General features: G+C 41.8%; 1 protein-coding gene across 3 annotated transcripts in view; it reads left to right on the plus strand.

The window, feature by feature from the left end:
* ciapin1 (cytokine induced apoptosis inhibitor 1) overlaps positions 1-13584 on the plus strand; it is a 54375-nt gene that overhangs the window by 14891 nt on the left and 25900 nt on the right. For 2 of the 3 annotated variants that reach the window (XM_057836982.1, XM_057836984.1), the window contains 2 exons: positions 340-496; positions 5856-5932. In XM_057836982.1, the coding sequence (XP_057692965.1) occupies positions 340-496; positions 5856-5932 (234 nt within the window). The remainder of the gene's footprint in view (positions 1-339; positions 497-5855; positions 5933-13584) is intronic. The other variant, XM_057836983.1, reaches the window with a different exon arrangement.

The raw sequence follows: 13584 nt of genomic DNA on the forward strand, positions 1-13584 counted from the left end.
AACAAACCCGAACGTTACTCTCTTGTCGATAAAAAACAATGGCACCTGGCTCCGCCTCGACTGTCAATCACTTGTTGTGACGTCGCCGCCCCATTCGGCTGTTTCCGGAACACTTTCGGAAATGTTCGTCATTTTCGATCTATTTTCGATAATTGCTCATTAATGTGATTGATTTTTTTGTTAACTTTATCAAAATTTGTAATCTTGGCACATAACGGTTCTATTGATGTCTCACACCCCCTTTGCCGTTACATACCCTTTAAACAAAGGTTAAATAAACAAATAAAATAAATGATCAGAGGATTCATTTATGTTTTTTGAATCTCAATTTTCCCATAGGTCAGAAACACAAAACTGAGTTCAGAGGCTTTGAGAGCTGCAGGTTACCCAGAAAGCAATCTATCAAGAATACGCATATCCGCAACCAAACCAGATTTTGAGGTGGGATCGTCCAGTGCGATTAAGCTGTCTTCTGGGAAAGTTACATCTCAGCCAGGTATTGCGGGTCTTGTTTCCTTGCTTTCAAATTGATTTTGACCATGCAAACACATTGTTGACCTTGACAACTGCATGGAAGTGGTAATTCCTTCTCATCTGTTTGCCATGGGTGATTCAACCACTGGAAAAAAAAGTCCAGTGGTTAATATTTTTCACCAGATATCATCTTTTGGTGGCAATTTATAAATGTTCTTATATAAAAGAAAGGAAGCCATGTTGTAAGTTACAGAGTTGATTCTGCCCTTCTTTGTGTACTTCATCAATCTTCAGTTCTGCTTATCCTCCCATGTGGCCTTTAAGCTAAGCTGTTTCATCAGGAGCACAGGTGCTCGCAAATTTCAAAATTTAGGAGCAGCGGGAAAAAGCATGGGAGCACAATTTAAAATAGTGCAACCCCTGTGTCGCAAGGAGCAGATCGATAAAACTGGTGTGCAACTTCCGGTTTTGACGTGTCTAGTCCGGGTGGCCTTTGAATTGTGAAAAGTGCCATCTGATGTAAGGGAGAGGATATTTTGGCAGTCCCATATCGTGTGGGACGAGTGAAAAGAGAAAGCACTTTGATCTGCAAGCAAATAAAACCTCATTGTTTTATGAATGAATGTTTTTATTTGCAATGCACACTTTTTTCTCTTTAGTTTTGGCACGATTCTATCGCCATACAATGTGGGCGTCTCTGGCAAAAATAAAGTACTGTAAAATCTAATCCCGAAAATCAAAAGGACAAAAGTATTGACTGCAGCGCAGCCCAAAATAGCGGGGTCGAGGCCAAATTATACCGGATGCGTTTTCGGTCCGGGAGCGGCAAGATACAGCGTCTGAGCAAATCCGTTTCCATTCTGTCTCATTGTTCGAATTATACCGGCAGCGTCTGCGCTACGGATTGACTGTGGACCATCTCCGACAACCCAGACCCTGCCGGATGGTCTGGGCTATTTTCTATTTTTGCCGGAGACGCAGCCGTCAAAATGGGCGGAACTGGGCCTAGAGACAACAGGCCAGGTGCTTATTCACGGTTTAAAGAGCATATGACACGAGAAAAAGAGTCTAAAATGTCATTATTATGTGAATTAGAATCATATTTTGAGACGATTCGACTATATACAACAATTTAGCAAAGCACAGATGACGAGAAATTAGTCTTTTAATCTGCCGGTTAGCCACGCCTACCATTATAGGGCTTTAGCGTCCCCAACAGGTGGATGACGTCAGCGGTAGACTTGGCTCATCGATTTTACTATTCAGCCCATTGAGGGGAAATGATCCAGAACGAGGAAAACGCGACGAAGAAAGCCGCAAAATGTCATTGTTTCAGTCTCTCTACTCCAATATTTTTACAGGATATTCTTTTTACCCAAGTATTTTTCCCCAATAGCTATATAAATGGCTTGAGAAGGACCAGTCAGCCCGTTGAGGGGGAACTATTCACAACGAGGAAAACGCGACGAAGAGAGCGGCAAAATGTCATTGTTTCTGTCTCTTTACTTGAATATTTTTACAGGATACTCTTTTTATCCAAGTATTTTCCCCAATTGCTAAATAAATGGCATGGTCATGACAAATAACAGTCTTGTGCTGAATGGAATATGAAATAATAAAAATGCATTTATTCAGGACGACATGGCAAAATTACTCCATAATGGTCAAAACTGTCGACTTCACCTTTACTGTCGCACCTCCCGAACGATATTTTATGACACCTAAATCGGACATATGTCATTTCCCTTCCCCGGCTTCGGAGAATGTAAACAAACCAGAAGGCGTGACAGCTAGCCGACATGCTAACCCGAACCGAGTGATGTTTCAAAGTCTTCAAAGCGGAAAATCACACATAGCTATCCTGGATTATTTGACATGACGACCCGGTTGTCGAATGTCTTAGCGGATCGGCAAACCGCCCGGCGGAAAGCAATTTACAGTTCGTTCCCCGGAGGAGGGTGGCTGGAGCTAACGCAGCTAATGTGCTGCTGCTAATGCATTAGGAGAGCTTTTTACATGCCTATCAATGATCAAACGTAAGTAGTCCTTCATTTAAAGGAAGTTTGTAGTGTTTACTTTGTAATCGCTGTATTCGTATTTGACATAATACAAAACAAGATGTTTACTCACTTCCTCGTAAGTCCAATGGTCCCACAGTAAATGTCCACGGTGAATGGGAACCTTTTGAAACTCCAAAAAGGCGCATACGCCTCTCCCTCATACAGAATGATTTTTCTGCAGCTGTTTGGCTGGCGTGATGCGAAAAATAAACGTATTAATCCGCAAAATCAGCTGAATCCTTCGTCCTCATACACAACAGTACACTGTAGCGTGAAGAGGACGTCTTCTACCGTACACGTCACAGCGCCCTCCTCCTTAATGCAAGACCGAAGCCGGAAGTCACTCATTTTCCTGGCGCGGGATTCAAAAAACTAAATAAATATAGCGATCGCTTCCACACACATCTAAGCGGTCCATATCATTCAGGAGCATAAAATACCGCGTGTATTATGAAATAAACATGCTTTTTCGTGTCACAGGCACTTTAAACACCAGCAAACATGGATGTAGAACGCTTCATCATGGAGGTGGAAAGTCACAAAGTGATTTATGATGCAGCTGATCCCTTACTGTATATGAGGACAACATTAAAAAGGACGCTGCATGGAACACCATAGCAAAAGCTATGAGGTCATCAGAATCAGTAAATGTATTAAGAGAATTTACACCTTAATAGGATACTTACCCATGGTAAAAGCAAAAAAAAAAAATCGGAAAAAAATGTTGAGTTATCAATCAAGTCCTCCACTTCTCTGTTGAGTACAGACTCTGGGTGTTTGTTGTCGTTTTCAATGCAACATTATCGTGCGTGGTCACGCGAGAGCTCACGACGGGACAGAGCTGCCGGACCACGGTTGTCCGCAGCCGCTGTGTTTTGTCAAATTTTTGACGTACTGTGGAGCACCAGTCAACATTGAGCTTAGCGGACCCGGACTGCAAACGCGTCTGGTATAATTTGGCCTTTAGAGTAATGTTTCTTCTTCACAGATCTAAAATTAAAGTATGGTATGGTGAAACTACTCTTACCGGTACATTTTTCTAAAAACATTACTCAAATAAATATTACTACCCTGGAGTTACAAAGGCTAGGTTCATACCGCAGGTCTTGATGCAGAAATCCGATTTCTTCGTGTTTTTCCGGCTCGAGCGAGGCATTTACTTGACGGTCTTAGCGGGACGAGTCTCATAGAATTGGATGCACGCATCAATAACGTCAACAAAGAACGGGATGGACAGGGAGCTACACCAGCAAGCTGTGCAATAGTGTTAGCACCTAGCTTGAACTCAGCTTTCAGGCGTAGGCGGGCTTGACCACAGTCATAAATAAAAAAATGAAATAAAATGAAAATGAACAAAAAAGGGTAATCCTGAGAATGCTCAGTTTTCTTCCTGTGCGCCAAATAATCAATATTTCAAAATAATAGACTAGTCATGCACCTGTGCATGCCTATCAATTCTTTCTATCATTCCATATGAACTTTGTATATCAGACTAAACTGGGATTATTTTTGTTTGTTATTTGTGTCTGCTCTTTGGAAATCAAAATATGATCACCCGAGAATGATGTACAGCCAGCATGTGTAGTTATTTATATTCATACGTCTGCGCATGCGGGTCAGTTTTGACACATTTTTGACTTTGCCTATGTATTTGTGAATCGCATTTGCAGATTGTTTTGCTCTGCTAATGCCACCAAGGCAATTATTTGCAAATCATGGTGGAAAATAAGTATTTGGTCAATACCCAAAGTTCATGTCAGTACTTTGTTATGTACCCTTTGTTGGCAATTAACGGAGGCCAAACGTTTTCTGTAACTCTTCACAAGCTTTTCACACACTGCTGCTGGTATTTTGGCCCATTCCTCCATGCAGATCTCCTCTAGAGCAGTGATGTTTTGTGGCTGTCGTTGGGCAACACGGAGTTTCAACTCCCTCCATAGACTTTCTATGGGGTTGAGATCTGGAGACTGGCTAGGCCACTCCAGGACCTTAAAATGCTTCTTTCGAAGCCACTTCTTTGTTGCCCTGGCTGTATATTTGGGATTATTGTCATGCTGAAAGACCCGGCCACGTCTCATCTTCAATGCCGTTGCTGATGGAAGGACATTTTCACTCAAAATCTCTCGATACATGGCCCCATTCATTCTTTCCTTTACACAGATCAGTCGTCCGGGTCCCTTTGCAGAAAAACAGTCCCAAAGCATGATGTTTCCACCCCCATGCTTCACAATGGGTATGGTGCAATTCAGTATTCTTTTTCCTCCAAACAAGAGAACCTGTGTTTCTACCAAAAAGTTCTATTGTGGTTTCATCTGACCATAACGCATTCTTCCAGTCCTCTTCTGGATCATCCAAATGCTCTCTAGTGAACCGCAGACGGGCCTGGATGTGTACTTTCTTCAGCAGGGGGACACGTCTGGCAGTGCAGGATTTGAGTCCTTGGCGATGCATTGTGTTACTGATAGTAGCCTTTGTGACTGTGGTCCCAGCTCTGTGTAGGTCATTCTGTAGGTCCCCCCGTGTGGTTCTAGGATTTTTGCTCACCGTTCTTGTTATCATTTTGACGCCACAGGGTGAAGAGGGACTTGAAAGTCTGTGTTGCCCAACGACAGCCCCAAAACATCACTGCTCTAGAGGAGATCTGCATGGCGGAATGGGCCACAATACCAGCAACAGTGTGTGAAAAGCTTGTGAAGAGTTACAGAAAACATTTGGGCTCTGTTATTGCCAGCAAAGGGTACATAACAAAGTATTGAGATGAACTTTTGGTATTGACCAAATACTTATTTTCCACCATGATTTGCAAATAAATTCTTTAAAAATCAAACAATGTGTTTTCTATTTTTTTCCCCACATTCTGTCTCTCATGGTTGAGGTTTACCCATGTTGACATTTACAGGCCTCTCTAATATTTTCAAGTGGGAGAACTTGCACAATTAGTGGTTGACTAAATACTTATTTGCCCCACTGTACCTTCCGTAACACTACGGCAACATGGCTACATTTAACACCCGGTATTTGTAGTGGCACGGGCTTGGTTCCACATCTGCCTTCACGAAGATGGATGTGGTATTTCCAAATTGTCTTTTTTGAGAGATTTTGATGAGTGCTGCCGCTCCAGCTTCACTGTTGTTTTGGATGGAATAATGTTAAACAGAACTTGGAAACCTTTCTGTAAGTAAGAAACGGGCTTTAGTCTCAAACTCAATTTTCACTAGATTGTGCTTATTCTAGAATAGTCCAAAGCTTGAGCCAATTTGAGTCATTAGTGTGTGTAAGCTATATAATTTAAGGTTAACTATGAGCATCTGTGTGTCTCAGCAGATAAATTAGCTCTGGATCCAAACACAGTCAAAATGTGGACACTATCGGCCAACGACATGAATGATCATGATGTGGTAAGTGCTACTCTATATAGAATAGATCTTACTGTGAATGTGTGAAAACGGCACTGTGCAAGGAAACGATTGACATTTGCCCTTGTCTATTCCTCAACAAACATGAAGCCCGTTTGTGTTTCCTGTCCCGGAAGCCAGGCCAGGACTGTTTAGCTCAGTGCTTCTCAAATAGTTGGGTGCACCTCCCCCAGGGGGGCACAGAGCGATGCCAGAGGTGGCGCATGTGACCTGAGGGAACATATTTTTTTTGCCATACTAGAAAGTGTAATTGCATATCCACTCAGTGGGTGGCAGTGGCGCACTCATTTTAAGAGTGTGTGCAGTATTTTTTAACCAAACAAGAGCACACTGCAAAAGAGTCATGAGGAGCAGTGCGCCCGTTTCAGGCCGGGCTCACGCAGCGACCAACTGTCTTTGGTTCTCACGTCTCCGCCCGAGAAGTACCATTTTCGGCTTTGAAGCATCACGATGACCACCCTCACCTCCAGTTCTCCCCGGTGGCCGAGAATGCGCCATTATCGGGCCGTTTGGCTTTGTTTTTAATAAAGAGTGGGAGACGAGGAAATACTACTGTTTACTAGGCATGTGCCGGTATGAGATTTTGACGGTACGATAACCGTGAGCAAAAATACCGCGGTTTTACGTATCTCGGTATTGCAATTATAGCTCCAAAATGTGTTATTTTGAGAGGTATGGGTTAAAAAAAAACAAAAAAAACTTTTTTCTGTGATTTTTTTTTTTTTATTTTTCAGAAAATATTTGCAAATTGGAACATGAATATTATGTTAAAATAAACAAAAAAAATATTTTAAATAAAATTAAAATAAATAGAACTTATAGACTACCCACAGCTCAGGTTGCTCAAGATTGGAGCAAGAACTAAATTAATTGCTATAAAAAAGTAAAAACACTTCTAAATAAAATTGAAAAATATCGACTGTACTTTCTTTTTTTTTTTTTTTTGAGGGGGCAAAAGCTCAAGTGAAGTTTCGCCATTCTCAGCCACTGTGTCAACTCTAGTCTACATGTCATGCCTTTGTTTAAAAAAAAAAAAAAAAAACGCAGAATTCATAAGTTAATAAGTTACAAATGGATAAGTTAGTTAAAATGTGAATCTTGTTGTATAAAGGTTTCATCTAAAAACACTGGGAGTGAGACCTCTCCTTTTCCAGCGAGCGTACATTTGTGCTTAGGGCAAGATCATCTGTCGCAATTAGCCATTTTTGATGTTATCCCTTTTCCTTCATTCAAGCTTGTTTCTCAGTGGCCGTGAGATTTATAACCTCGATGAAGTTGCTCTCCCAGCTAAGACTAGGCTAACATTCGTCTTTGTAAGTTTTTAGTTAATTTGTATTTTGAATTTGAAAGGAAAATGTGTGTTTTGTTTTTGGCAAACTTTTTCATGGATGACTTCCTCACATTCTGTTGTGTTTGTGCTAATGAAGCTACTCCAGTGTTTCCCACAGGATTTTAGGAGACTGTGGTGGGAGGGTCTCTGACCCTCGGGGTAGGGTGTGTGTGTACATTTTCAAGCCTGGTGTATCTCTTTAGGGCATTTTGAGACCACTGAATGTAATATAAATTGCTGTATGCGGTGTCGCCGGATCGCGCTAAATGCAGCAGAATGCAGCAGACAGTAGTCCCGTAGCCTGGTACACCAGACTCGGCGGCAATATGTTCCAATCCGCGGTAATTCGGTTTTACATGACCAAAAACACATCGAGTCGCTAAAACCAACAGTCTGTCTCGCGCTAGCCATGTTGAATATGTTGAAATGTCTCTCGCTAGTTTCTTGTTGCTTAACCGACGTCGCGTCAGCCCGTCGCTGATTGGCCCGCTCTGCTGTCTATTTGCTGTGGCTGGCTCCGCCCTGGAAATTTTTTTCTGCTTATGGTGGCCAGACTCATACTCTCATAGCCAGGCATGAAAATGGGTCAGGGGTTAAAGCTGAGAAGGGTGTGGAGGAAATATGTTCCAGTACACTGTACACCCCAACAAAATATTGAGCTCTGTCGACCCACACTGTGTTTCAGCAGGGCCGTGCAGAGACCGGTGGTGGGGCGGGTGCTCGTAGATCAAAAGGGGCACATGAACAAGTATTTAATACACCTTAAAACAACATAGCTTCAAGTTTAACCAGCTTTAGATAATAATTGGCTGCGACTATGACATACTTTAATTGGGAGGGGGCAACAGTGAATAGAAATCAAAACTGTCATCAACACTTTCTGGCTGTGACTCAGTCAGTCTGCCTCTTTTATTCCTTCAACCTCTGCATCAAAACTTCCTTCTTCAACTTGTTCATCTGAGAACAAACCACATCAGATGGTCACTTAGCCACCAACAGCACAGTTTTCTTAAAACTATTATTTCATTATGATCCATACTTAACAACTCTAGCACCTAATGATTAATAAAGCAATGACATAAAATCTTATAGAAAAATAACATTGTAATTGTGTTTATAATTGTATTTAATACCCGACTATCCTTGCAAACTTGTTCTTACCAGGTCTGCTATTCACCCAGCTGATGAGGTATCCACTGCCTTTAGCAGCCTCATTTAACTCATTTTTTTATACCTCAATCTCCCTTCCCTACGAGGCATGTCTATGTAATGAAATATAAATTAAAAAAAAAAAAAAAAAAAAAAACAGACTCCCCGGTGGCTTTTAGTTTTAAAGCTTTCTTAATTTCTTTCTCTCTCAATAACGATGGAGGTAGATTTGTGTTTTTATTAAAGATGCACCGATACCGATACTAGTATCGGCAGGGGGCGCCGATCCGGCCCAAAATGGTGGTATCGGTATCGGCGAGTACCAACAAAGACGGCGCCGATACCATTTACCGGTCCATTATTATAACATTTGACCGCAGCCTTTTTTTTCTCCTGGTGCTCACTACACTTTGTCTCTGTGTTGTGTGATGACACGTCAACACCAAACAGCTATCGCTATTGGCCTGCTCCAGACCAATGAGAACGGGCCAATAGCCACTTCTGACCGCCGACATGGCGACATGGCCGACATGGCGGCATGGCGGCGGTCGGGAAATATTTCAAAATAGAAATCCTGTCAATTAAAATCAATGGCTGCGTGCAAGATTTGCGGCCTGAAAGTTTTGAGATGTGGAGTTAAATCGGCTAGTTTCAATACCTCGAACCTGATAAAACATGTGAAGACGAAACGTGAACGAACACAACGAATTTGAGCCTGCAAGAGCAGGACTGCTATCCAGAGGAAGGGCGCTGGTCAGTTCACTGCGTCTACTTTACTTTTATTGTCTTTTACTGAAAGAAATGCTGCAGTAATTTGGGAACTGTTTCCAAAGTAGGGTTGCCACCTTTCAGAAATAGAAATAAGGGACCCACCCCCTCCCGAAAAAACGAGGCTAATAGAGAGACGGGATGCTGTGGTCAATTATTATTACTTATAATTGTGAGCGTCCGCAAATGTGGCAACAAGGTTGGACCTCGAAGCAGACAACAAGCGGGGGATAAGTACAAGGGTTTAATGATTGCAAACAAAAAATAACACGCGATCGCAGGATAGTAGAAATAACAAAAGGGGTCCGTGACAGCAGGTCGACGGAGCTCAATACTACAAACTCGAAGATTAAATAAGACGATAGGCAGCGAGCCAAAAAGCCCAAATAAAAACACTCAAATACCTGCACAGGGTAGAGGTTGCAAACGAGTGCAGCACACTAACAGAAAAAACCCAATGCAGGGGCGTAACAAGCAAATGTAGCGAGACTATAGTGCGAGATGTGAAATGGCGATCATCTAAGCAAATATCTCGGCAGCCTTCTCTGAGCTCACCCGTGCTTAAATGCTGCGTTGATGAGCCCGCATTGGATTCAGGTGCGACGTCAGGAACGCCCCCACCAGGGGTCGCGTTAACCGAATATTTTCCGTCGTTGACCGGTTTTTTAAAACGGTGACGGAAAAAACTGAAGTCCATCCGTCATTTTGACAGGTTGCAATTTACACCCCAGACCACGGGGTGGCGAGTGAGCGTATTAATTAGCTATTGTCTCTCTTGATGCATGACGTCGTTGGCCTTACTCGGAAAAATGTCAAGGCAACTGAGTGTTTGCCTGGCACGGCCAGACTGTTCTCCCTGTATTTTTCAAACACCGACAGAAAAGTCTGGGACACAGCCTCTCGAGTAGGTACAAAATCAATTGACAAATCAGATTTGTTTATTTGCGTGACGTGTTCTTCACGAGCAACGTCACTCTTGCGCGCCGAAAGTCGTCTCTACAACAACACGGATGGCGGGAGAGCCGAGAATATGTTCCAATCCGCGGTAAATTCAGTTTTAAATGAGCTAAAACACATCGACCCGAGACATTGACAACAGTCTGTCTCGTGCTAGCCATGTTGAATAAACTCCGTTCTCCTCGTATGTTTACTTCCGCGCGCAAGTCTCTCGTCCTGCCTTCGTCGCTTTGCTAACTGCACGTCTGCCCGTCGCTGATTGGTGCACTCCGCTGTCTGTTTGCCTCTTGTTAAGCTTGTTCGGACAGAATATTAATTAAAAATGAATGAAAACTAAATACTATTGAATATGTCATTAATATCATTTTAAAAATGTAAGTGACGGGTAAAAATAGATTATGACTGGATTTTTATGACACTGTCCGTCAAAATGACAGACAACGAAAAAGTCTAGCGCAGCTTCTGGCCCCCACTAACAGCCCAGCAACAAAACACAATCTAACCAGCAGCAGAATGTGACAATAATTTCATGAAAGTTGCACTGTTTGGCCTTTGAGAGGTTTAAAAAAAAGTTTACTCAGTTCATTCAGAGTTTATTATTATGAACTTATTTTTACTTTCTTACTGTTGGGCTAGTATTATACTTTGTACTAGTCTTTTTCCTATTTTAGTTTTTATTATTCAATCGAAAAACAAAGTTACTTCTATCAAAAACAAAGTTGCTTCAATCAAAATACAGTATATACTTTTAATCCCCCAAAAGTCACTCAATAAAAACTGATTTTGATTGCAAAAATAAATTTGAGACAAAAAAAGCATTTCAAAACTATTTTTCTTGATTGAAACAAATTTTTCCATTGAAGTAATGTTGTTTTGCGTTTGGGCCACATTTTGGCTAGGACATTTGTGTCTTTATTATTCAAATAAGTTGCTTCAACCAAAAAAATATATATAAAAAGAAAAACTTTGCACATGTGTCAATCACCGTTTACCAAAGCCTGAGAGGGTTTGAGTAGACTCACTATGAAGCATTTAATAAAGCCAAGCATTTTCTTACTACTTTATTCTTCTTTAAAAATAATTCGGTGGGGCAGTAACATGTTTAAAACTTATCATAATTCTTACATTTTAAAGTGCTTGAAAACCATTTATAAATAATACTTTGGTGAAAAAAGTGAAAAAACATGTATTATATATATGTATCTTTTTCCAATGTAAAATCTGAATAAATAAATAAATAAAATGAATAATAAATCTGAACACGCACAAAAAAATGGGGGGGGGGGGGCTACTTCGCGGTTTTCACTTATTGCGGCGGGTTCTCGTCCCAATTAACCGCGAAAAACGAGGGATCACTCTATTTCCGAAAAGCTTTAAGAAGCAGGACTCATTCTCGTCGGGCCAGTGTTGTGCCGACACCGGCCGTCAGCTCAAGTCCCAGCCGAAAATAACGCGCCTCAGGCGGACGACGGGAGCGATGCGAGGCGCCCCCTCCATCCGAGAGCATGCCGCTTAATTTGACTCAACAGTGTGTTTCTTCGTTTATACTACCGCTAAATACACAAGCTTGACGCCAATTTAACGGGAGCTATTTTTTTTCATGGGAGATTTGGCTAGCTCTGGCAGTGTTCAACGCAAGCTGCAACGAATGGCAGTAACTTTTTTATATCGCAAAATGTGAAAACGATTGAAACCATTACTCACCAAATTCAATCTGCTGGGAAATACAGGCAAGTGTGTATGCTGCGCTCTGATCTGCCCCGGTGTGGATAAGGCCTGCTTTTTGTTTTCGCAGCTTTGCAATGCAACCAAAGGCTCTCCGAGCACTCCATGTACACATAAGGAGTGCGCGCGTTTGGAATAATGGAACGCAGCTCGGGCCGATGATTGGTTCTCTTCAGCGAAGAAGGATTTGCTGACTGTCCAAGTGTCACTTTTTTAAAGAACCGATTTCTTAAGTGCTCAGTTTATGTACTAAGTTAATCACATGATGATGATAATAATAATAATAATTAAATAAAACTTCCCCACCCCCCTCCTCCCAAAAAGAATTTCTCCCCGGATCTACGCAATTCACGTAGGTCGCCCTTTTTGACTTCAAAACGGCGAATTTCGCCGAAAGGTGAGAGATTTTCATGCCTGCATAGCACAGCTATGAGTCTGGTGTACCAGGCTAGTAGTCCCGTCTATGAGCGCGACCTGTTGGCGCGTGTGTCTGTGTGTGTGTGAGCGAGAGCGCGCGCGCGGGTTGAGAGTGGAGTGGGCTACAGCTGTGTAATCGGCTGACTGACGCATCTGATTATTCTTTTTTTTTTCTTCTTTTTTTTTCGGCGGGGGGGCAAACAAGACTGTGGCGGCCCGCCACAGTCTCGTTCATTGGTGGGAAACACTGTACTCACTCGTGTAAAATACTCTTGTACAACGTTTTAAAACTGTATATTTCATTTACCATGATTTGAGACCTCCATAATTTCAAGAAAAGTACGCCTTTTGTTTGGAGTGTTTCTTTTTTGGTGTTTAGCTCAATAGCGTCACTGACACACACACATCAACAACCGGAGAGGGAGGGGAGACGCTGCTGCTCCAAGATACTTCTGGCTGCATTTTTGAGACTTGTAAAATAGCGAATACCGTGCTACGGTATGACGGAAAATTTTAGTGGTTTTGAAACAGTGACGTTTTCATACCACGGTAAACCTTGAAACCGGTAACCGGCACATGCCTACTGTTTACTGTGTCTAAAATTGCTTGTAGCGGACAGCGGGAAGCCAACTCGATTAAGGTGTCGCTTAAAAAACATTTGACCCCAATCTCATTGATAAGCAGCTTGATTGTTTTTCAGCAAAAACGTGCTGAATATTGGGAACAGTTGTCCCGTTGTTACATCAGTAGATCAGCGTGCACTGTTTAGCATGCATACTGCCTGCAGCAAAAATAAAAACTATCCCTCTATCCCATGACATTGTCGTTTTTGGACCACCGGTATTCTTTGTTTTTTTCGGTCAAGTTGTTTTGCATATTGTTCTCGTGAGTTAATGTTGCTTATCAATTAAAATGTATTATTAAATTTTATTTTTCAGTATCAAATCGTCCAGTATAGAAAAAAGTACCTTGAGTGTATTTTTAGTTTGGATGGGACTTTTTTTTTTTTTTTTTAATTCAGGCAAATTGATGCGCTTTTGTCACAAACAATGTTAATATGTTACTTTTTTAATAGAAAAAAGGACCCAATGTTAAGCAGAGGTGTACTTATAATTTAATAGAAAAATGATACTATTTACAGTGGCGGCAGGTAGTTGGGGGCAGGGAGGCGCAACACATTCACATGTTCTGGGGGGGGGGCTAACAGAAAATAATTGAGAAGCACTGGTTTAACTGAATAAATGCTCGCATGGCCATTGATGGTTGGATGTCACTGTGACACTCGCTT

The sequence above is a fragment of the Corythoichthys intestinalis genome, chromosome 5 (genome assembly GCF_030265065.1).
Source record: "Corythoichthys intestinalis isolate RoL2023-P3 chromosome 5, ASM3026506v1, whole genome shotgun sequence".
Taxonomy (NCBI): Eukaryota; Metazoa; Chordata; class Actinopteri; order Syngnathiformes; family Syngnathidae; genus Corythoichthys; species Corythoichthys intestinalis.